Source organism: Herpailurus yagouaroundi, unplaced genomic scaffold (genome assembly GCF_014898765.1).
Source record: "Herpailurus yagouaroundi ecotype Mexico unplaced genomic scaffold, PumYag 180, whole genome shotgun sequence".
NCBI lineage: Eukaryota > Metazoa > Chordata > Mammalia > Carnivora > Felidae > Herpailurus > Herpailurus yagouaroundi.
In genome coordinates this window covers 18,492,156-18,517,380 of record NW_024412411.1, presented here as the reverse complement: position 1 = coordinate 18,517,380, position 25,225 = coordinate 18,492,156, and the positions used below count along the sequence as shown (strand labels likewise).

Sequence of the window (25,225 nt, the reverse complement as noted above, 5' to 3'; positions counted from 1 at the left end):
AGGTTCTGGGTTTATAAATTCCCTCCCAATTGTGGGTTGTGTGCCTTGGGCCAGGTTTATGGCAGAATTAGTTCTCAGACTCTCCTACCATCTTCAGTCAGGCCTTTTTCTTGTTTGATAATGAAGGGGTTGCTCAGCTAGTCTTCAGGTCTCCTTCGGAGGAAATGTGGTTCACACAGAGTTGTAGCTTAAGTGTGTCCTTGGGAGGGGGCGAATTCAGGGTCTTCCTGCATTGCTCTTGTACTGCCTGGGCTTTAGAATATAGTCTTAATATTCAGGTAATAGTTCTAAACATATTTTCAAAATATAGTGCAGTCTTTTTAGAAGACAGTGTGGCAGTTACTGAAATTTAAAATGTGTTAAATCCACATACTCATTAGATATTAGGACATGTTCAAATAGGACACGGGGGCATCCTACAGTATTTATCCCAATAGTAAATAAAAACTCAACAAGGACTTTAAAAATTACACATATAAGCCATACAGTGGAACACTGTACGCCGGATATATACCGACATAGGAGGATCTTGGAGATAAATTGTTACGAAGAAAGAACAAGCTGAAAAATAATGTGTAGGCCCATTTATATAAATATAGTTGGATGAATATATATATGTATACACACACATACATATACACACGTGTATATAAAACATTTTCTTTAGAGACTAGCAAATGGCTGGGTATGGGTTACAGAAGAGAATGCTGAAGGATCACTGTCCCTTTTTATTCTACAAGGCTGCATTCATTTTGACAAAATAGAGACATTTTGCTTATAAAATACAAATACAGGCAGGAGAGGATTAACATGTAGCTTTGCTTTTCGCTTTTAATTTGACATGTAAATACTTAAATGATGGCTGCTATTATTTATATGAATTATTTTCTGAAAATAGCAGCCATTTACTGAATATATCCCTCTCTGAGCTCAATCTTCCACATGCCTGAAATATATAAACCTGTGGGGTGAAAGCAGTTATCTCCTTAAACAGCTAAGGAAAATGAGCTTTAGAGAAGTATTTTGCCCAGGTTACTTAGTATGAGCCAGAGCAGGGCTCTAAAAAAGCCTGTGCTTCTAATTAAATATTAATACTAGTCACTAATATTTATAAGAAAGCTAACATATAGAACTATCTCTGGCATAGGTTATCTGATGATAAACAGCCTCGTAAATTTTCACCAAGGAACCACAGTTTAAGAGGTATCTTAAGAAACTGGAGTCTGCCCAAGCACACAGCCAAGATACTGAAAGAAAACTTGACGTAGAAATACAGAAACAAAAAGGATATTTCTTCAGAACATGGCAGCCATCTTTAAAAACCTAAAATGTTACATGGAAATAGATCTAGATTTATTCTATTTGATTTTGGAGAGTAGATAGGATTAGAAGGAGAAAATTACAGGGAAAAAGGTCTTATAAAGAAAAAATTCTATTAAAGTAGACCTCTCTTAAAATGGGATGGACTTCTTCATGAGGTGGTAAGCTTCCTACAATTGGAAGATTCAGAGGCTAGACAAGCTACTTACCTCAGATCCTATAGAAGAAATTAATGTAGAAATTTGAACTACACACGCTCTAAGATACTAATAGCCTTTATATTTACAGGTTATTTTTCAACTGTCATTTACATCTGTAGCAAAGCAGTAAACAACATGAAATTAATTTTTCTGATACTACAAGTTACACTGTTCTAAATGCATAATCTTACCCGTATTCTTCTCAGCATACATATTCACCTTCCGTTCATCTGATGGCAACAGTTTAAAGCAGACTTTGGATATGCTGGTTTTGGTCACACTGGAGTATTTAATATCCTTTAGTGGAACACATGTTGCTTCCTTACCTATAGAACCGCCTCCCTGGTAAACCAAGAGGATCGATGAATGCTCTCTCCAGGAGCATCAACTGGTCATTCATGATTCTCACTGCAATAGGACTTTGAAAATAAGAAATAGGTAACTGTAACTCTTTCATGGAACTATAGTTTAAAATAATATAGCATAAGGCATGGAAAAATAAACTTCTAAAATACGTAGGTTTTTAAGAAAATACATATTAACAGTAATGCTTTATATGTAAGCTACATATAACAAGAGGGTCATCTTCCTAATATTCAGAGTAAGAGAGACCTACTGGAGATGGCTTGTTTTGTTTTTCAAGACCACAGAAAGAACTAAAAGTTTTACTTCTCTCTAGGAGGACAGCCAGGCCTCCTGCAAAGGCCGACTGGGTGTACTGTCAGTTGTTGATAAGCCATTCAGTTCCACTGTGGAAGAAAGTTGCAGAATAAAGGCTGAACAACAACAAATGAAGGAAGGTCGGAGCGGTCTGCAGGAAGGGTGCCAGTCTGCAGGAAGTTGCCCATCATGGGCTGGGAATCCCCTTTAACACTTGGCATCTGCCAACTCTTCCTGGGGTGCTACACAAATTCTCTGGGCTTTCCTACAATCCAAAGGAGAGAGAAGCCCCTCAGAATGAAGGATAATCTTTCTGCCTATATGGGTAGTGGGAGAGCTTACTCTAATTGGATCTGAAAAAGTAAATGTGATAGGACAGTTTATGCTTGTTAAATAATGCTTTGAATAGAACTTTTCAAATTATATTTCAATCTAAAAGTGGCAAAAATTCTATCAGTAAAAGAATTCCTACACTGGTCATAGAAGTATTGGGACATTAGTAAAATATACAAATACATTTACCCACGGAACGATGAATTACACTCAAAATTCTTATGCAGCCTCCTGAAGGCATGAGGCTGTCCCTTGTCTTGGGAGGGGTTTTCAGTCTACCAGATAGAGCACTGCTTCTCAAACTTCAGTGTGAATACTGACCATCCTGGGAGTTTGTTAAAGTGCAGAATTCTACGTTTGATGACAAGCTCCTAAGTGATGCTGATGCTGTAATTACAGACCTTAATTTGGGTAGCAGTGACTTAGAGCTGCCTGCCTAGGTAAGTGTACACGATTCACTCTAGTAACTAGATTACTTTTCAAAATAGGAAACTTTACATTTGAAACTTACTTGTTAAGATCAACTTCTGTGAGTCTTCTATGAAAATCTGAAGCAGCATCTGAGAAGTTTTTCACAGCAGAAAATAAAGAATCTTTTAAAAATAGAAAAATGGAAGGTATATTAGTAAATGCTTCTTATTTCAGATGTTCACTTCCCTGCCCTCCACATTCCAGGATGACAGGACTGAATAGATATTAAAACTGTTTTTCTACTGAGCCTTCTTGTACATCCATGAAGATATTGTAACAAAGAGATAATGGATAAAACAACATTTCTAAATTGGTTCTTCATAAAGGAACTTTCAAGAGTCTAGGACATAATTATTTTAACTCCTAATTTACCATTCATGTAGATAATCATTCAATATATATTAATACAACTTCTATATGCTAGATACTGGCTACAGCTATAAATTGAGCTGTGTTCCTGCAATAATTAGAGAATAAATCAATGTTAACCAACCCCTCTTTTTAAGCAGTGCATTTAAGATCTTGTTTAAATGCAACCTGTGACAAGCTGGTGTATGTGGACTCAAACAGGATCAGGTCTGGTCTAGTCAAGTTTTTCTTTAGTTAACATAGATTCTAAGAAGTGAGAAGATTCTCAACATATTTTTTTATTACAACAACCTGTATCATTTTCCATCTTTTCTAAACTGAACATTAGCATAAATCATTGATTTCCTTCATTAATCCTGTGATACAGGGAATACAATATTCATTTGGCAGAGAAAGCACTTACTGCTCCACAGGATTTCTGTTAGGTCACACAGCTAGTAAATAGTTACTTTCAATATAAAAGACAAGGTCTTTTTTAGCCCTAGATATCCTTTAAGCTCTAATTATTGTTGCTATTCTTAAAGCCAAGTACAAAATAATCTAATAATAGATATTTTTGAAGCCAAAGAGTGTTGAGGAAAGAATTTTAAATTTCCAATGAATCACAATAGTCAAATTGGATAAGAAATAAAACATGTGCCTGGTATTTAGTAACCAGTGAATAACTTTGGCAAAAGCAATTTCAGTAGAGTGTTAGGAAGATAGGACAGTACTAGATTGGTAGAAGGAAGTAGAGAACTGGAGACCATGTAAATTACATATCCATCCTATCCATCATTCATTCATTAAAACATGTTAGGGACTGCTTTTTGCCTGGCACTAAATGAAGAATTTTGATTGGGAAGGGAGTAGGGTACATTAGGTAGAAGAAATGTTTATAAGAAAGTTACAAAATGGTTTAACGTGGATGGAATATTGCCACTGAGGTGGAGAGGGTGAAAATATGGGGGGAAAGGGGCATTAATAGAGTAGGTTAAGTCACTTTGTGTGAAGAGTGGCCTTCCCCTGTAACTGTGTGCTTTCTCTCTCGGTTGGATCCTGACTTAAAGTGATAAAAGGTAATTCACCAAAAGAAAATCGGGGCATCTAGGAAAAGAAGAGGATGCTGGCGAGCCACAGAACTGTGAATGTCTATCTCGCTGCCAGCTCTGCTTTTTCCGATTTCTTTTGCCTCGTTAAAGAGACTCGCCAATCCAATTGTATGTAAATACAGTTTTCTAGATTTTCTTTGTATCACTTTATCTAGATCATAGTACCTGCTGCTCATGACCTTGAAGATTACTAATTTGTATGCAATATTCCAAAGCCATTGCTGACTTCTGTCTACTTACTCTGTGTCCCTACAGTACTCTTTGTAGCGTCCTATAACAGCTTGTTCCTGGCATTTTTGTCTTTTCCCTCACGTGAGAGCCTGTGCTCTTTGAGGACAATGATTATTTTTTAAACATTTGGTATCTCCCAGGAAATAACACAGTAGACACTGAGTACATACTTGATAATTTTGGTATGTACTAAGAATATCTACTCCCAGATTAAAAGAAAATGGTTATAGTAAAACAGTACTAGTAGGTAACGTTTATAAGACTCACCACCGTGTCTATATATCCAACCAACTGAATGTCCCACAGCAGTCTTGGAAACGTTATATTCTTTACCATTTCACTCAGAGGAAAATTGACAAAGGTCATGTAACTTTTCCAACATCACACAATGACTAAATATTAGAACCGGGATTTGAACCAGGTAACTGCTTCTAGACCCAATGCTCAGTCCTTTGCACCATACTATATTTCATCCCTGCTTTGTTGGAGATAGCATAGTACATAACAGTAACCACAAAATGGCAATGTGAATATAAAATGAATATAAAATACACAAAATGAAACAATGCTTAAACCAGGTAAAAAAATCTCCATGTAAACAAAAATATACAATAATTATATATGTAGTGGAATTGGTTTTCTCTATTTTCCCATCTTTGTGCAGTATTGTATTTTTATAGTATTGTTCATTTAACAGCAAAAATATTTCTAAAGGCAGCAATATAGGGAAAATATTAACCAACCCAATGTTCATAGCACTAACTTAGCAAAACAAATTCATCCTACAAATACCAGGTTAAATGACATTCTTTAACGGTGTTTCAAGTTTTTTCCTAGAAATCAAAATTAAGTAACGCAAGGATGTATTCTAGGATGAAAGAGTGTGCAGTGATGACAGTCGGAGACGATATCTGAAAGCTCTAACTCAGATTATAAAATATACCCAGCCATTCTTACCAAATGATACTCCATGGTCTCTCAATCGTTGGTCATGTTTCTTAGATACATTGTAGATGCTTGTTGCATAGTTTTTCAAAGCTTTTGCATAGTCTTCAATATTGAAAGGAATGATTATAGAGTCTGCAAGCTCATAAACCAGTGCCCCTCGTAACTGAGCCACTGAAAGCTGTTTTTTAAAAGTAGGGTCATAAAAATTCTCTACTAATTCAAACGTCTCATAAATTGTATGGTATACCGGGTAGCTGCTGTACTTATCTGTTTTCTGGGGAAACAAAATATGGGTAGGTACTGAATATAGACAAACATTAAATACTCCAATTATAATATTTATGTAATCTTAAAAATGCAGAAAAAAAAATACAACCATGTGGAACTCTGAGTTTTATCATGAAGCAAAAAGTTAAAATCTAACAGTTTCACCAACTATTCACCCATTTAAAATTTTACTGTTATTTATCATTCACGTAATCTTCATTCAAAATACTTCAAAATTGTTATTGTATTTCTGATAACTGAAATTAAGGCATACATACTCAAATTGCATATTAACACAGTTTACAATTATCTATCAATTGATTGGAAATGAAAGGTTCTGGGCAGCTAAGATCTGTATAGAATCTACATTTAAGCACTTTCTCTGCCTTCCCAAACTGTATAACCAAATGCCATCTAACCTTTATTATGCAGTTAAGGGCTACCATTGTAAACTATTACATAGATGTATTTTATATAAATATTTGTTTTACTCCTTAGGTCTGCCTTTCCTAAGTTTAGTTTTACCTATATGCTACTTTGCTATAAGGTTAACATTTTTACTGCGAATCCTGGTGTCAGTCTCTCTCTTGTCTAATGTCCTGCTTTTAATCTGCAGTTTCTTAGAAACTAGACAACTGTGTTCAGATTGATGACAGAATATAAAAGTGAACAGGCCTTGAAAGAGTTTAATGAGTATCAGGATACAGATTTATTTTGCTTTCATCTCTGTTCTGATTCTGGAGAATCAGATTTACAAAAGGTATGTATTCTAGGCAAGCAAAACTGTGTATTGCAATTATGATTTGAAAATTATTAAAATCTGTGACAAATCTGGGTTTGCTGATGTAATCTTCAGTTTGGTTTATCACATAATTTATAACCTAGACAAGCAAACACGGCACATGTTGGCATATTCAAATACTCACATATCATCAGTGTGTTTGAATGGCAATGGTGCAAACTGATCAGAAAAGTTAGTCGACTTTTAAAAATCAGGAGGAACTTGTTTTATTCCCTACTCAGGAGCCCTGGACTCAAATGACAGGCAGGAGTGAGGGTGTGAAGAGGGGCTACTGACAGTGAAGACTCGTGGCCTAGCATTCCCTGTGACTAAAACAGGTTCTTCACATGCACATTTTCCTCAGGAAAAGTGGGGGAGAACGGGATTTTCCAATAAAGCCTGAATGAGAACAGGGATGTGCACTACTTGGTTCTGCTAAGCAGCGAAGCACTTGGCAGTAATCTCTCAGCTACCATTTCATTGAATAATCCTGCAAGGAAAATTCACTGAATAACCCAAATTAATTCCTAGTCCATCTACAAAGAGACATGAAGTCAGCCTCCAGCCCTGGAATTCTTCCCAGGCCACATGACCTGGTGCCCTGGTACCAAACAACTAAACAGTTTAAAATTCGTAACAAGAAGTTGGATAAAATGCTATGTATCCAAAATAATGAAATGGCTTACCCTGTTCTTAGTGTAACGGGCTCTGCCTGAAGCAATCCCAAGTCTCTGAAAGTAAGCTTCAAAATCACTTCCAGATCCCAGCTTGTTGATTCTAGATGTAGAATATAAGTGTATATACACACACAAGGATATTATAAATGCATAAGTTAAAAAATATGAAGTTAAAGAAACAGAAACATGAATCCTGTCCCAGGAATAGCAAGGAATTGCACAGCACATTTACAAAAATTAGAAGGTACACCACCCCAAGCTACTTTCCTGTCACATGCCGGAAATAGCTGCGTTAAACCTGTAAATCTGCACTGACTACAGTCACAGTTGAACAGTGCCACCGAAGACAGCAGCCTAGTGACTGTGGTCTCTCTCACACCGTCAGTCTTTTAGAATATTTACATAGAGAGGAAAAAGAGAAAAATAAAATTTGGTCACTACCCTCAGAGAACTATAGTAAGAAAACTGCCATGATAAAGTGTATTTAGGATCACGAAGAATCTATGCCTTATTTAGAAAATGAAATTACAATATATTTTTTTGCATGTAGTTAAGAAACCACTACATACATACATATGTAATATATATGCAAGAACATGGGAAAATTTATGATAAAATGGTAAGCAAAGAAGAAAATTGTAGGAGTATTAGAAAATACATACTTCCAATGTGTTTTTGAGATGTAGGTATTTTAAAACCTTTTTTTTTGACTCTAGTTTTTTGTTTGTTTTTTTTTTTAATCATGTAAAACTTTTACAATGGAAACAAACTTTCACAAGACTTATTTGGAGTATGTAATGGAGCTATTAACTGTTCCCATCATCTGCTGGTTTATAGAAATAGTATTGCAGGAGAAAAAAAATTGAAGAAAACTTGTGTGAATGAAAAGTAAAAAATTAATACATTCTATATTCATTACATGTAAAGACACAATTTGGTAGTGCCTTATAATGCCCCTTAAACTTAGAAGCAAATAATCCATATTTCATCATTATCATTTGGTGTCACATTAATGCATTGAATACATATCTAAAATTTAATACAAAAATGCAAAATAATACCTGATAATGTGGCAGAATAATTTTGGCTAAACATTTGCAAAAAGTAGAATTTATTATAGATTCAAAGACTTGGCTATTCTCTCCCATTAGCAAATTGAAGGCTACACAGGGATTCTTTGGGATTATCTTTCTTCTACTCACATTGTTGACACAGCTGAGAATTACATTTCTGGAGAAACAACGGGCAAAGGGGAATTCACAATTGATCCTAACGGTAGAAAATATACAAGTAATTCACCTAGGAAAATCTTTATTTTCAGATGAAGGGTCCTTTTCCAACCAGCTTTCATAAAGAGACTTACTCTCAAAACCATCATCTGGGCTGGATATCTGGAAAGAAACATCAAATATTGGGAATTAGAGGCAGAAGCAACTAAATTTATGTCGATAATAAAACCATAGGTTATCAACTTCTAACTATATGGACATATATCATGTTCTTTATAGAAAAACAAGCAAATGACAAAAAAATACAACCAAATTCATGTTCATTTTTGTTGCCTGCCTATTGATAATTTTGCCATGTACGTGAGATAAAAATCTCTGGCTTATTTTGGTAAACTTTTTTAATAGAGCTGCAGATTTATAACAAATGTTATCACTTTAATTTTTAGCAGTTTAGATGTCCTTGAGTAAGTCACTGGGGGAAAACTTGGATACAAGATTTACATAAGTAAGTTGCTTCTGTCCTAAAAGACCTTTAAAGAGAGGCCTCAGGGTGGCAGACGTGGCTGAAGCATCTAAGCCTGACAAGCTCTATGTAAGTCCTGGTTTTGCAGAGCCCGAGGGGAAAGGAGGAACTGCTGTTTTGGAAAGTCCAATTGTATTCAAACCAAGTTGGAATCTGATGGGTTTGAAAAGCTCTGCATAACCTCACATTTCTCTTTGGGGATTTTAAGAGCTTCTATGAATACAAGAACCTTTTTTACTGCCCCCATTAAAGGTACGGCCATTAACTTACACTCTGCTCTCTCCAATCTTCGGCAGGGCCACAAGGTAGAGTGTGTGGACTGTGAAGGCTGAGGTGCCTGTTTTAGATCCTCATGAACACACGTATTGCCTGAATTTTGTGTTTGTAGCTCTGCTTTGTTCAGGAAAAGGCATACCCTCCTCGCGCAGCTCTGAAAGCATCATAACCTATGGTGCGTTGCTTCCCCTCTTCAAATGCTAGTTTTCTCAGCTGTGGAAATGGGGATAATGGTCCCCATCTTAACATAAACATCAATTCCTCTGATATTTTCTGTGGCCTTTATACAGAGTGGGTTGTTGCCTCATCATTGCACATGAGCCCGCAGCTTAAAGGCAGTCCCGACTCTCCAGGTCCTTCCTTTGCCCACCAGCGTGTTGCAGCAGCAGGGATGTTCTACTCCTTCCCCGCCAACTGACTGGGTTCTACTCGACTCTGCTTCCGCCAACTTGCAATAGCTGAGAACCTGCTCCAATTCCTACATCCTGCTTAGACCAAATTCCCTGAAAAACCCTCTCCTTTTCTGGAATCACAATTTCAGTCTAGCACTACCCAGAACTGAGTCCTTCTAGCCTGTACCCCCTAGAGCATACTTTCTGTCTCTGCTGTCTTGTCACAAATGCTGACCCTTGGGTATTTTCAACACCTTGTCCTAGTTCTTAAATCGGGCAGCTGCCCAGTCTCTAAGCTCTGCCCTCTCTACCACTCCCATCCTGCACTCCTGCCACCAGCATGGTTTGCCTCTGCCAACACATTCTAGAGGTTGCTGAAATGGTAATAGTCCGTTCACAGAAGTCTTTTTCTACCAGGTTTTGGTATGGCCATGGAGAAGCATCTGCCTGTGTACAAAGGGGCATAGACCTCAACTTCTCCCTATTGGCCCTGAAATTATTAACTATCCTTGATATCAAAGGCAGGAGCCATCTCTGGAGGACAGCACAAAGCATAAATGCATGTCCTGAGCAGGATTCTCTCAGAATTTTCCTTACAGCTTGCTTTAGATGTTTTTATGGGACATTCCAATAAAAGTATCAAGAACATAAGCTACCCAATATGTTGAGAGTTGGGATGGGAATGATGAGAGCACTCCCATTTGGGAAAACTGGTTTTTTAAAGGCATTTAATGGGGAAAAGGAAAGGGTAATATTAAGGGAGAGTGGAAAATAGTACCTACAGAGAAGTGACACCTACTTCACGTTGTAATCTAAGTGATAACATACTTTAAAGATTTGTATTTGGTAACTAAATTCTATAATGAACCATTTAAATGAAGTACACAAAAATTAAAGATATATGTCATTTTTAGAGTGCAAAGTACTTTTTATCAATAATATTCACAAAATTCCTGTAAGAATTATTTCCATTTTGCTATTAGACTTGCTACAGCTTAATCTATTCACTACACTGATACTGAGTGGTCTTTCTAATGAACAAATATGATAATGTATAACCTTGTTAAAGATTCTCTGTGGCCCCTGGGTTGCTCAGCCGGTTAAGCCTCTGACTTTGGCTCAGGTCATGATCTCACAGTTCATGAATTCGAGCCCCACATCAGATAGGTGCTGACAGCTTAGAGCCTGGAGCCTGCTTTGTATTCTGTGTCTCCCTCTCTCTGCCCCACGTGCATGCACATGCATGTGCACATGCTCTCTCACTTGCTCTCTCAAAAATAAACATTTAAAAATAAATAAAATAAAAGGAAGAAATGATCTTCCAGGTCTCTTCAAAAAAAAAAAAGATTCTCTAATTTTCCCATCACCATATTTCTGAACTTGGCCTATTTGTCATGCTCCATTTCTTACCATTTATCCACCAAAACCTTATACTTATGTCACCCTGAACCACCTACAGTTGAGGAAATATTTTCTTTCATGTCTCCACATCTTTTTTAGGTTATGGTGTTCTCTGCTGAGAATGCCTTCTCTCTTACTTTTCACACCCTTCCATTTTACAACCCAAGAACTAATTATTCTGTAAACATCTTCTGATGCTTCCCCAACCACCCCAGGATTTCAGCTTCTCTATTCCATAATTCTTCTCCATTGTTTGTAGTATCCAATATTCTACTGACGTGTAATTCCTCACTTACAAGTGTGTATCCTCTCTAGATTGCGAAGTGTTTGGTTTCAGTGACCATGTCCTTTTATCATTGATCATTCATTTTATAGGGTTTGAACCCAAGGCTTTCTCCATTCCAGCTCATTCTGTTGTATCGAAATTCCTCTGCCAAATGAAACTGCATACCCTCTACATGGCAACAGTGTATACAATAATAACTACTATTAGAAAGATTAGCAATGCTATTTTTATACATATAGTGTATTAAAGGTTTTGTTCTGACTTCTTACTTATACAAATCAGTTACCAGTTTAAAAATCAGTACCACTAATTAAGAAAACAAGTGTTATCCACTTATCTATTCATCAGAAAACATTAAGACATCTATTTATATACCTCTTTTGTCAGTTTATACACCAATTGGTAAAGAAGGGGTGTACAGTCAACTCTCAGAGTATAATTGCCTGAAAAAATAAAATACAATGTATTTTAATACTTCTAGGTGAAATTCCAAGAGAAGTCTAATTCTAACTATTTCTAATTATAAACAATGTATAGTCTTGAAATCAAATAGCATCATTCTTAAGGTGGTATCTTTCGAGGGGGGCTTTGGCAAAGGAAGTGATAAGGCTATGCCATTCACATTTACTCCATCAATTCGACAGTGTATATCAAGACATTAGACCAGAGCATTTCAGTACCTCGGAAGTATGCTCTGACATTCATCTAGAAGTAATACAAAGAAAGCCTAGAGACACAAGTGTCGCATGTCAGCTTCCAAGCAAAGTCTGTAGTATGAACTCACTTCAAATTGCTCCCATAAAGTGTTTCTATGTGGAATATTCCGTAAAACATTCTTCTGAAATATTGTAGCCAAATTCTTTTAATATCGCCACAGGAAGAATATGGTTAATACTAGAGTTTTAAGTAGTAATTCAAGATAGGCAAATGGCAAACATACTAAAGAAATTACAATCAGTAGCTTAGTTATGACTCATACTGATTCATTTGAATCATAATCATTTTCTCTGTGGCCAAGTGGAAAATGGAGGTACTATTGAGGAATTTCATAGGACGAGAATAATCTCAGTTTACAAGTTAGTTACAATTTGCAGACTGAAAAGATGATGCATTGTTTAATAATCTGAAGTAAGATTTACCTTCTATAGATGAATCAGAATTGATATAAGCAATGCTTCTCTCCTGGAGTGTTTTTGCATTCTCCTACAGTTGAAGCAAAGTTGTTATTTAATTCACAATATTACAATTGGGGAAATAAATAAGCAAATTAATTTAGTATAAAGGTGGTCTACAGATACCTTTATGAATCCAATATCTATGCCTTTGCCATAATTTATGAGAAAATGCAGATAACTGGTTGGTTGACAACATTAACACAACTAAAAAGAAAAATATGTGTAGCTACTATTTATAGCAATAGCAAGGATTCTCAGAAAAAAAGTATTTTCACAGTGTGGTTCCTTGACTCCTTGCATTAGAATATGAAGGGGTGAGGCTCCCAGATTTTGGGCCCCACTGCAGATGTACTGATTAAAAATTTCTGAAAGTCCTGGAAATCTGTATTTTCTAAAAGGTATCCCTGGAAATCCTTACATACACTGAAGTTTGAGAGAGCTACTGAGACTGGAAACCCAAGTATAATTTTAAAAGTCAGAAATAGAGTCAATTTATCTATTTTTTTTTAAGTATTTTAGTTTAGAGTGCACGTGCACACAAGCAGGGGAGGCACAGAGACAGGGAAAGAGAATCCCAAGCAGGCTCAGCACTGTCAGCACACAGCCTGACACAGGCCTTGATCCCGTGACTCTGGGATCCTGACCTGAGCCAAAAATCAAGAGTTGGATGCAACCAACTGAGCCACCCAGGTGCCCCTCCATTTATCTATTTTTAAAAGAAGAGATGCAAAGAAAAATAATTTTCAAAAGGAGGATAGAAAAAAAGCTAGATGGAGAGAAGGAAAGCCATTAGGATAGTCTCTTCCTCTCACTATAACACACACACACACACACACACACACACACACACAACTATCACACAGATGGGATATGCTGAGAGAGGCTTTTACTTCTCTCTAGCTTGCTACCTCATAAGAACACACTATAATAGGACACAGTCCAAGATAGACGCATATAAATACCTTGAACTCAGTTCCCAGGCACACCAAATCTACACCCACAAACAGAGCAACTCTTCCTAAAGAAGAACTGAGGGCTGACTGAACAACTTCTGCATGACAAAGAATAGAGGGACCACATAAAGAAGGGTAGGAAAGACAGACACACAGTAACATTGAGAACAACCACCCGATGTGGCAAACTAGAGTAGAGAGGGATATCACTGAGGGGCCGATGGACAGAGTCACCTACCCTGGGACACAGAAAAACAAAACAAACAGTAATTTAAAAGGAAACTAGAGAGCACCTGGGTGGCTCAGTTGGTTGAGCGACTGACTTCGGCTCAGGTCATGATCTCACAGATCGTGAGTTCGAGCCCCACGTCGGGCTCTGTGCTGACAGCTCAGAGCCCGGAGCCTACTTCGGATTCTGTGTCTCCCCCTCTCTCTACCCCTCCCCTGCTCACTCTCTGTGTCTCTCTGTCTCTCAATAATAAGTGAATGTTTAAAAAAAATTTTTTTAATAAAATAAAATAAAGGGAAACTAGATTATTAAGTGAAGGAAATCCATTTACCAACCATAGAATGTCTGCCAAATGGGTGTAACTGCTAGAACTCTCTCCAGGGTCAGATTACTCAGTCCTCTAACCCACACCAGCTTCAGCTGTCCCATCAAGGTGACCCAGGCACAAAGCACCATGTCATATCTGGCCTGCTCCCATGCCATCTCCAGCCATCCCACCAAGGCAGCCCCAATGTAGAGCACCCCAAAAACCCTTGGCCTGAGTCTGCTTCATTTCAGCTGACCCTCCAAGGTGACCACAGTGCAAAGCACTCCAGGAACCATGGGTTACACTTGCTCCAGCTGACCTGACAGGGTGCCTCTGTGTAGAGGGCCCCAGCCAATGCCCATCCAGCACCAACCAGCCAGCCAAAGCCAACAAGTACACAGTCTACACAGGAGACATTCTTCTATAAGGCTCCTCCTTCAAGACTGGAAGAGGTACCCATTCCACATAATTCATAGAAACAAACAAAGTCAGACAAAGGAGACAGAGGAAGATGTTCTAAACAAAAGAACAAGACCTCAAAAAAAGAACTAAATGATGCCGGGAGCCAATCCATCCAGCCTTCCTGATGGCACAGCCTGGGTGGTTGGCAGAGGGCAATGCACAGCGACCCTTCGAGTGGGAAGCTACCAGAATCCCTCCTGTTATTCATCATGGCCATCCCCATGGTCTAATTATGATTGATGACTCAAAATAAACCCATGGGGGCAAACTCAGGGATTATATAAATTCCCTCTGGGAAAAACCATGAGAATTCGAAGATGGATAATGAAACCTTATACCCAGCCGGTGCCACCCCTGTCTGCCTGTCCCCCACCTAAAGGAAGGATAGCCCCATATATTTCCCAGCCAAGGAGGGGGACAAATGGGTTTGAAATCCCCACCCGGCCAACAAAGGAATGTATCCATGGATACAAGTTACTCCAAACCCTAGACCCACTTGGCCCCCAGGAGGCATTCCAGATGATAACTGGACGTGGTGGGTTAAGGTACAGAATGGTTCATTAGCTCCTAGGTATACATTGTCTCTCTGGGAACGCATAAGGCGTGGGTTCCCAGGGCCCTCTTGGCTCCCTCCCCGCACCCCAGACCAAAGAGAATACTTTTGTTCCTTGTATTGCAAATGGTTCAAAGGAACAATTAAGAAGTCATAGCCCTGTAAACGTTCCACTTGAGGTGTTGAGAGATAGATGACCTTTCATGAAAATAGCAAAGCAAATGCTTTATAGACAAATGTAGATTCATAATGAAAACAGTATGAAGAAATTAATAAGCAAAAGGGCAGGAGGGAATGTTACAAGAAAATAACTATGTTGTTCCTTACTGGGTGATTACACAAAGAAACATATTTAGAATTAGGTAATGCTGAGAAACATAGATGATGCACTCTACAAGGAAATTGCTAACACATATAATGCCACATTTGCCACAATAAAGCGACCAGTCTAACACACTGCTATTGTCTGTGTCCATTTGTTATTTTCGTCGACGCCATTCATCCTTTGGGAACCCCTGGACCTGCTAGGGCTGGACCTCAGCAAAATGAAACAAAAATAAGCCATCTACCTGAGAAAGAGTTCAAAGTAATGGTCATAAAGATGCTCAACAGACTTGAAAGAAGAATAGGTGAGTTCAGTGAGAATTTCAACAACGAGACAGAAAATATAAAAAAAGAACCATCAGAACTGAAAAATACAATAACTAAAATGACAGCAGAATAGAGGCAGCAGAACAGATCAGTGAGCTGGAAAACAGGATTGTGGAAAGCAACCAAACTGAACAGCAAAAAGAAAAAAAATTTTTTAAATTAGGACAGGTTAAGGTATCACTGCATTAAGCATAACAACTTCTGCATTACAGGGTTCCCAGAAGGAGAAGAAAGAGAGAAGGAAGCAGAAAACTTATTTGAAGAAATAACAGCTGAAAACTTCCCTAACTGGGGGAAGGAAAGAGACATCCAGGAATACCAGGGATCCCCAAATAAAATAAACCCAAGGAAGTCCACACCAAGAAACATAATAATTAAAATGTCAAAACATAAAGAGAATGTTAAAGGAACCAAGGGAAAAGCAAATACTTACATACAAAGGAAACTCAATAAGGCTATGAGCTGATTTATCGGAGACTTTGCAGGCAAGATGTGAGGGGCATGATACATTCAAAGTGCTAAAAGTGGTAGAAAAAAACATAACCAAGAATACTCCATCCACCAAGTTTACCATTCAGAATTGATGAAGAGATAAAGAGTTTCCCAGATGAACAACAGCTAATGGAATTCATCATCACTAAACCTGCCTTCCAATAAACATTAAAGAGACTTCTTTAGAAAAGAAAAGGTCATACTAGAAAAAAAATTTATGAAAGGAAAAATTTCTACTGGTAAAAGCAAACATATAGTAAAGGTAGTAAATGAGTCACTTATAAAGCTAGTATGAAGGTTAAAAAGACAATAATAATAAAGTCAACTATATTTAGAATATTAGGTAGTCAGTATGAAAAATATGTAAAATATGACATCATATAAATAAAATGGGGGGAGGGGTCAAAAATTTAGTGTTTTTGAATGTATTCATACCCAAGCAGCCATCAACTTATATAGAGTACTAATACATAAGAGGTTATATATCAACTTTACCATAACCACAAACTCAAACCTATAATACACAAAAATAAAAAGGAACCCAAGCATAATACTAAATGAACACCATCAAATCACAAAGAAAGAGAGCAAGAGAAGAACAAAGGAACAGAAAAAAACTAAAAAAAAAAACAGAAAACAATTAACAAAATGGCAATGAGTATATATCTATTAATTAGTACCTTAATGTAAATGGACTAAATGCTCCAATCAAGAGAGAATGACGGAATAGATTAATAAGCAAAATCCATCTATATGCTGTCTAAAAGAGACTCACCTCAGATCAAAAGACACACAGAGACAAAAAGTGAAAGGATGGAAAAGATATCCATGCAAGAGGAAGCAAAAAAAAAAAAAAAAAAAAAGTTGGAGTAGCAATACTTTTATCAAACAGACTTTAAAACAAAGACTATAAGAGACAAAGAAGGCATCACATAATGAGATGAACCCAACAAGAAGATATAACAATGGTAAATATCTATGCACCTAACATATAAAGCAATATATAAAGCAAATGTTAACAGACATAAGAAGGTAGAAATCCACAGTAATAGTATAACAGTTGGGGATTTTAACACCCCACTTACATCAATAGATATATCATCCAGACAGAAAATCTATTATGAAACAGTGGTTTCAAAATGAATCATTAGACTAGATGGATTTAACAGATAAATACAGAACATTCCACCCAAAAATAGAAGAATGCACCTTTCTTTACAATGGCACATGCAACATTTTCCAGATAATATGCTATATCACAAAACAAATCTCAATAAATTTAAGATTAAAATCCTATTAAGCATCTTTTCCAATGACAATGGTAAAAATTAGAAATCAATAACAAGAAGGGAACTGGTAAAAACACAAATATGTTGAGGTTAAAACAATATGCTATCAACAACGAATAAATCAATGAATGAATCAAAGAGGAAATAAAAAAATACCGGGAGACAAATGGAAATGGAAACAATGATTCAATTTTTCAGCACACAGCAAAAGCAGTTCTAAGAAGAAGGTTTTATAGCAATACATTATGGCCTACCTCAAGAAACAAGAAAAATCTCAATCTAACCTTACTAGAAGAAGAACAGGGGTGCCTGGGTGGCTCAGTTGGTTAAGGAGCCAACTACAGCTCAGGCTTCATGGTCTCACGGCTTGTGAGTTTGAGCCCCGGGTCAGGCTCTGTGCTGACAGCTGAGAGCCTGGAGCCTGCTTCGGATTCTGTGTCTCCCTCTCTGTCCCTCCCCAGCTCACAACACTCTTTCTCTCAAAAATAAATTAACATTAAAAAAAATTTTTTTTTAAGAAAGAAAAAGAACAAACAAAACCCAAAAAGAACAAACAAAACCCAAAATTAGAAAAAAAGAAGTAATAAAGATCAGAGCAGAAATAAAGGAAATAAAAACTTAAAAGAGAGAAAGTATCAGTGAAACTAAGAGCTGGTTCTTTGAAAATATAAACCAAATTGATTGACCATTAGCCAGACCCATGAAGAAAAAGAGGACTCAAAATCATGAACAAAACAGAAGTTAAAGCTAACACCATGGAAATACAAAATATTATAAAAGACTATAAAAATTAAATATCCAAAAACTGGACAAGCTAGAAGCAGCAGATAAAATTCTAGAAACATACAATCTTCTCAAACTGAATCAGAAGAAATCAAAAATCTGAGCAGATCAATTACTCGTAACAAAATTGAATCTGTAACGAAAACACTCCCAAAAAACACAAGGCCAGCCCAGTGGCTTCACATATATATTTTACCAAACACTTACGAAAAGCTGATATGTATCTTTCTCAAACTATTCCAAAAAAGAGAAGAGGAAGTAAAACGTCCCATTCTGTGACGCCAGCATTACCCTGATACCAACACCATCTAAAAGACACTACAAAAAAATAAATACATAGAAATAAAGAAAATTGCAGGCCAATATCCCTGATGAACATAGATTCAGAAATTCTCAACAAATTATTAGCAAACCAAAAATGCAAGGATCATTTATGATGATCAAGTGGGATTTATTCCAGGGATATAAGGGTTGTTCAATATTTGCAAATCAATGTGACACACATTAACAAAATGAAGAATAAAAAAATCACATCATCTTAATAGATGCAGAAAAACCATTTGACAAAATTCAAAATTCATGATAAAAATTCTCAGCAACTGGGTTTAGAAGGAACATACTTCAACATAATAAAGGCCACAAACGACACACCCACAGCTAACCTCACACTCAATGGTGAAAAGTTGAAAGCTTTTCCTCTACAGATCAGGAACAAGACAAGGATGCTTACTCTTGCCAGTTTCTCCAACATAATATTGGAAGTCCTAGCTGTAGCAGTCAGACAAGGAAAAAAAAAAAAAAAGGCATCCAAATTGGTAAGGAAAAGGAAAACTGTCACTGCTTGTAGATGACGATACTATATACAGAAAACCCTAAAGACTCCATCAAAAAACTAATGGAACTAATAAATGATTAAGTTGCCAGATGTAAAATTAATACACAGAAATCTGTTGTTTCTATATGCCAGTAATAAAGTAGCAGAAAGAGATTTTAAAGAAACAATCCCATTTACAACTACACCAAAAAGAAAATACCTAGGAATAAATTTATCCAAGGAGGTGAAAGATCTGTACTCTAAAAAGTAGAAAGTATTGTTGAAGGAAACCAAAGATAACACAAACAAATGGAAAGATATACTATGCTGGTGGAATGGATTAATTAATATTTTTAAATGTCCATAGCACCCAAAGCAATCTACAGATGCAATACAATCCTTATCAAAATACCAGTAACTTAGCATTTTTCACAGAACTAGAACAAATAAGCCTAATATTTGTATGGAGGCACAACAGACTATAGATAAACAAGATAATCTTAAGAAAAGAGAACAAAACTAGACATATCATAATCCCACATTTCAAACTACACTAAGAAGCAATAGTAATCAAAACAGTATGGTACTGGCACAAAAATGGCACACATTGGGGTGCCTGGGTGGCTCAGATGGTAGAGCATTTGGCTTGATTTCAGCTCAGGTCATGATCTCATGGTTCGTGAGTTCAAGCCCCACTTCAGGCTCTGCGCTGACAGTGCAGAGCCTGCTTGGGATTCTCTCTCTGTCCCTCTCTGCCTCTCTCCCATTCTCTCTCTCTCTCTCTCCCTCAAAATAAATTAACTCCCAAAATAAATAAACTTAAAAAAAAAAAAAACTCTTAAAAAAACAGGACACATAGATCAATGGACCAGAATACAGAGCCAAAAATAAACCCACTTAATGGCAATTACTCTATGACAAAGGAGGCAAAATATGCAATAGGAAAAAGACAGTCTCTTCAATAAATGGTGTTGGGGAAACTGAGTAGCAAAGGAATGAAACTAGACCATTTTCTTATACCATACACAAAAACAAACTCAAAGTTTATTAAAGACCTAAATGTAAGACCTGAAACTATAACACTCCTAAAAGAAAACATAAGCAGTAATCTCCTGGATATCAGCCTCAGTAATATCTTTCTGGATCTGTCTCCTTGGGCAAGAGATACAAAGGCAAAAACAAACAATTGAGACTACATGAAAATAGAAAGCTTTTGCACAGCACAACAACAACAAAAAACCAAACAAATAAAAACATCAATAAAACAATAAGGCAACCTACTGAATGGGAGAAGATATTTACAAATTATGTACTAAGAAGGGATTAATATCCAAAACGTATAAAGAACCAATACAACGCAAAAACAACAACAAAAAAAAAAACCCTAATAAGCCAATACAAAATGGGTGGAGGACCTCAATGGACATTTTTTCAAAGATGACATACAGATGGCTAACAGACACATGAAAATATGCTCAACATCATTTATCAGGGAAATGCAAATGAAACCCACAATGAGATATCATCTCCTATCTGTCAGAATAGCTAGTATCAAAAAGATAAGAAATAACAAGTATCGGTGAGGACGTGGACAAAAGGGAACCCTTGTGCACTGGTGGTAGGAACAGAAATTGGAGCAGTCACTACAGGACAGCGTGGAAGTTCCTCAGAGAATTGAAAATAGAACTACCATATGATCCAGAAATTCCACTGGTGGGTACTTATCCAAAGAAAATAAAAACAAATTAAAAAAGATATATGCACCCCTATATTTATTACATCATTACTTATAATAGCCAAGATATGGAAGCAATCTAAGTGTCCATCAAGGGATGAGTGAAGAAGATGTGATGTGTCTCTCTACACACACACACACACACACACACACACACACACACACACACTCACTCACTCACACGAGAATACTACTCAGTCATAAAAAAGAATGAAATTTTGCCATTTGTGACATTGTAGATGGACCTATAGATGGACCTAGGAGGTATTATGCTAACTGAATTAAGTCAGAGAAAGACAAATACCACATGATTTTACTTATGTGTGGAATCTAAGAAACAAACAAAAAACAAAGGCTAATAAATACAGAGAAAAAACTAGTGGTTGCAAGAAGGGAGAGGAGTGGGAAAATGGGCAAAATAGGTGAAGGGGATTAAGAGGTACAAACTTCCAGTTATAAATAATAAACAAGTCATGAATGTAAAGTACAGCATAGTCAATATTATAATAACTTTGTACGGTGATAGATGGTAGTAACTACACTTATTATGGCAAGCATTGAATAATGTATAAAATTATCAATCCAGTTTGTGTGCCCGAAACTAATACCGTATGTCAACTATACTTAAATTTAAAAAGAAGAATAGGGGCACTTGGGTGGCTCAGCCAGTTGAGCATCTGACTCTTGGTTTTGCCTTAGGTCATGATCTCACGGTTCGTGAGTTCAAACCCCACATTGGTCTCCAAGCTGGCAGTGCAGAGCCTAGTTTGGGTTATGTTCTCATTCTTTCCCCTCTCTCTCTCCTTCTCTCTCTACTCTTCCCCTGCTCTTGAGTATGCATGCTCTCTCTCTCTCTCTCAAAATAAATAAATTAAATAGAATATATTATAATAAAAAATGTAAAGCTGTGAGTGGTTATGGCACAAGTGACGACTATTTCCTCTCTCCCTTGCCCATAATGGCCAAATAGTAGCTGTCTCTTCTATATAGAGTCAGAGTTTCCATTATAACATTTTGAGTAGAAATAAAGATTCCTTAACTATTTTTAAGAAAAGTATGCTGCTGAATGTTATCATGAATTAACAGTGTTGAAATTGTCTTTTAACCCCGATGTATTTAGATTAATGTGAAGTACATGTTTTATTTTATATCTGAGATTTTTTTGATCTTTAAGTTGGTAAAATTAGAGAAACAGAGTCACGTATTTATATACACATGCATTCACAAGAATTTGCATTTTTTAAAGTAGAGGAAATTTGATTCATCCAAATGAACAGTCTACTTCCAAAATGCATATTGATAATTACCAAAATGATAACAAAACTTTGCCATGTCAATTGAATATATGGATAAGAAAGCAGAGAAATAACTATATGATTTCACCCCCACGTTTATTTCATTCACGTTATTTCAAAATAAACAGGTAAGTAGTCAGGAGGAAAGTATTTTAAAACCAGACAATAACAAGAAATATATGACATGCTTTAAAACAATTCTATAAAATATCAACCCAAAGATAAATAGACAGTGCAGGTAAAGCAAGTATACAATGTTCATGTCTTGACAAAAATGTGTGGCCTTACCTTGTATGTTAAAGAACTTACTCAATATGGAGGCTAAGGGAAGATGAAAGAAGGGTGTCTAGGAGAGACACTTAAAGATAAAGCATCTGGGACCAGTGTGAAATGAAAATCAATCATACCTAAAGAAGAAATAAATATCTGAAATCAGAAAGGCTATTTACTAAAATAATTCCATTTACAAAATTTCTTAAATTTTTGAGTCTTTCTCCAAACTAAAACCATTTTTAGCTAATGGAATCTATCTGTGATCACCCTGAAATACATGTATTTGTTTCCCTGTTGATCAAGAACAAGAACCTCCGGCCATATTTACCTCAGCCCATTCTGTGGAGCCCAGCAGCCCAAATTCTTCTGCATCCCAGCTGGCAAAAATTATTGTTCTTCTAGGTCTCCAGCCTGCAATCATTGTTAACATACATTAATTAGGCACATGTGCCTAAAAATAGAGGAAAATTAAGTGAGTCATGTTTTGTCATCAACTACCAAAGAAACATCATTTACCTCTACCCATCAGTTTTCCAAAACTCTGGACAATTTCTTGCAAAACAGCAGCTCCACTGGTTGGGTCAATAGCTCCAAACACCCAGGAGTCCCGATGACCTCCTAGAATAACATACCTGTCTGGAAAATAATGTGTTCAAAAGAACTACAATTTTGAATACCTTACAAATACTTGTGACTTGTGTCTTTAAATTAAACTCCCTTTTGGTTGTGTTTCTTCTATAGAAAAAAAAAAAATCAACACTTATAAAGTACAGGTTTCTTTTAGCGTTGTGCAATTTTTTTTTTTTTCAAATGTAGTTGTCTCTAATCACTCAAGGGAAATAAAGAATTATTGACTAAAGGTTTTTTATCTCTTACTTTTTTAATCTTTGTGAAAATGAAGTGTTTAAAAAATTCATACTCACCAGGTTCCACAGATCCTCTGATTGTTCCAATTACATTATAAATCCTTGTAATTTTATTGGTGTTATGAACATGCATTCTAACCTTCCTAGGATTACAAAGGGAATAAATTACTTCACGTAGAGCATTATGTCTAACAGTTTTGTTCCAACGTTTTATTATGAAAAATCTCAAAATTACAGAAAACTCTAATAAGTCAATGAATTCCCGTATATCCACAACCTAAATTCTATAATCATTAATATTGTTGATGTGTGCAATTTTCAAATGGTTAATGTATTTTACTCCTAAGTACTTAAGCATGCTTGAAGTCAGATTTTGAAAATAGAATGTCAATATTTTTTATTGCTTCTCCCACAAAGCTATATTGTTAATAAAATCCAAAATACTTATTCAAAATGTCTTGGGTGTTCATTCTAAACTTTGTAAGTATACTGTATGAATTACAAAAATAAGACAGCCAATTATGTGTTAAAGAACAAATAAGCATTTTTTAGGTAGGTCTTTGTATTTACATTAATTCCTGCTGGTGAGTAACTTTCTTCAAGGTTATTGACCTTTCTTCAAGGTTATTCAGTCAGTACATTGTTAAATAGCTGGCTGAGAGCTGCCAAAAAGAAACATGGCAAATTTGGGAAGGAAATAGGAATTTGGGAAGCACCTGCTAAAATGCACAAGACAACTGTATGATGAAACTTTTCTAGCCCATCACTGTTGATTCTGATTTGGGCCAGCGTTTTATATATCCGTTCATGAAATACAACTTTCCAAATTATAACTCAAAGGAAAATTCAATCAAGCTCAAGTAGAAAAACAAACAAAAAAGCCATTCATATTTTATGAACCCAAAATGATATGGGAAAATGCTGAGCCATTTTTTTCAGAAGTAAACAAAATAAATCTTTACCCTTGGGGGGTGGGGTAGATAGAGGAATCTCAGCAGTTTCTAATTTATGTTTATTTATGAATGGAGGAATTAAGAGGTTGTCAAAACCTTTACATTGCTAACTGCAGATTCTGGTTTTTCCCCACCAGAAGTATATTGTGTTTCTGAATGCATATTCAGATAAAAAAAATATTTTTAAATGTTCATTTAAAATATCAAATAGATAAAAACTAATAGCAAAAAAGCAGAAACACTTTTAGCATGTATATCTAAAAATAGAAGCCCAAGATTAGTAAGAAACCCCAAGCCATTGATACTATGTCATTAAATGAAGAAAATACGAATGTTACAAATGAGGAATGAGGAAAAAAAATCTATTAAAAAAAATTTTTTTTAATGTGTATTTTTTTTTTAATTTTTTTTTTCAACGTTTATTTATTTTTGGGACAGAGAGAGACAGAGCATGAACGGGGGAGGGGCAGAGAGAGAGGGAGACACAGAATCGGAAACAGGCTCCAGGCTCTGAGCCATCAGCCCAGAGCCTGACACGGGGCTCGAACTCCCGGACCGCGAGATCGTGACCTGGCTGAAGTCGGACGCTTAACCGACTGCGCCACCAAGGCGCTCCGGTGTGTATTTATTTTTGAGAGAGACAGAGACAGAATGCGAGTGGGCTAGGGGCAGAGAGGAGGGAGACAATGAATCCAAAGCAGGCTCCAGGCTCCGAGCTGTCAACACAGGGCCCAACTTGGGGCTCGAACCCACAAACTGTGAGAACATGACCTGAGCCGAAGTCGGACGCTCAACCGACTGAGCCACCCAGGCACCCCGGAAAAAAAAATCTATTTTAATCAAAACCTGAAAATAGACTATCCACATATTTAATCCTTAAGCCTTCCTAGTTTTAATACATTGACTCCAGAAGTTTCTTTTTTTTTTTTTTTTTTTTTTT

The 25,225-nt window shown here is 36.5% G+C and overlaps 1 protein-coding gene and 1 long non-coding RNA gene across 6 annotated transcripts in view; one reads left to right on the top strand and one right to left on the bottom strand.

Annotated features, from left to right (window-relative positions):
- Positions 1-25,225, bottom strand: part of NAALAD2 (N-acetylated alpha-linked acidic dipeptidase 2) — a 69,561-nt gene that overhangs the window by 11,065 nt on the left and 33,271 nt on the right. For 3 of the 5 annotated variants that reach the window (XM_040489596.1, XM_040489599.1, XM_040489601.1), the window contains 10 exons: positions 23,390-23,475; positions 22,983-23,102; positions 22,795-22,877; positions 12,595-12,658; positions 11,831-11,898; positions 8,648-8,739; positions 7,358-7,448; positions 5,633-5,897; positions 3,025-3,106; positions 1,847-1,939 (listed from right to left, as the gene is read on the bottom strand). In XM_040489596.1, coding sequence (XP_040345530.1) covers positions 1,847-1,939; positions 3,025-3,106; positions 5,633-5,897; positions 7,358-7,448; positions 8,648-8,739; positions 11,831-11,898; positions 12,595-12,658; positions 22,795-22,877; positions 22,983-23,102; positions 23,390-23,475 — 1,044 coding nt within the window. Of the gene's footprint in view, positions 1-1,567; positions 1,579-1,711; positions 1,751-1,846; positions 1,940-3,024; positions 3,107-5,632; positions 5,898-7,357; positions 7,449-8,647; positions 8,740-11,830; positions 11,899-12,594; positions 12,659-22,794; positions 22,878-22,982; positions 23,103-23,389; positions 23,476-25,225 lie in introns of those variants that run through there. The other 2 variants (XM_040489598.1, XM_040489597.1) reach the window with 2 other exon arrangements.
- LOC121039403 (uncharacterized) lies at positions 1,933-6,724 on the top strand. Its single transcript, XR_005794743.1, has 2 exons — positions 1,933-4,552; positions 6,507-6,724. It is a non-coding gene; the product is annotated as an uncharacterized LOC121039403 (long non-coding RNA).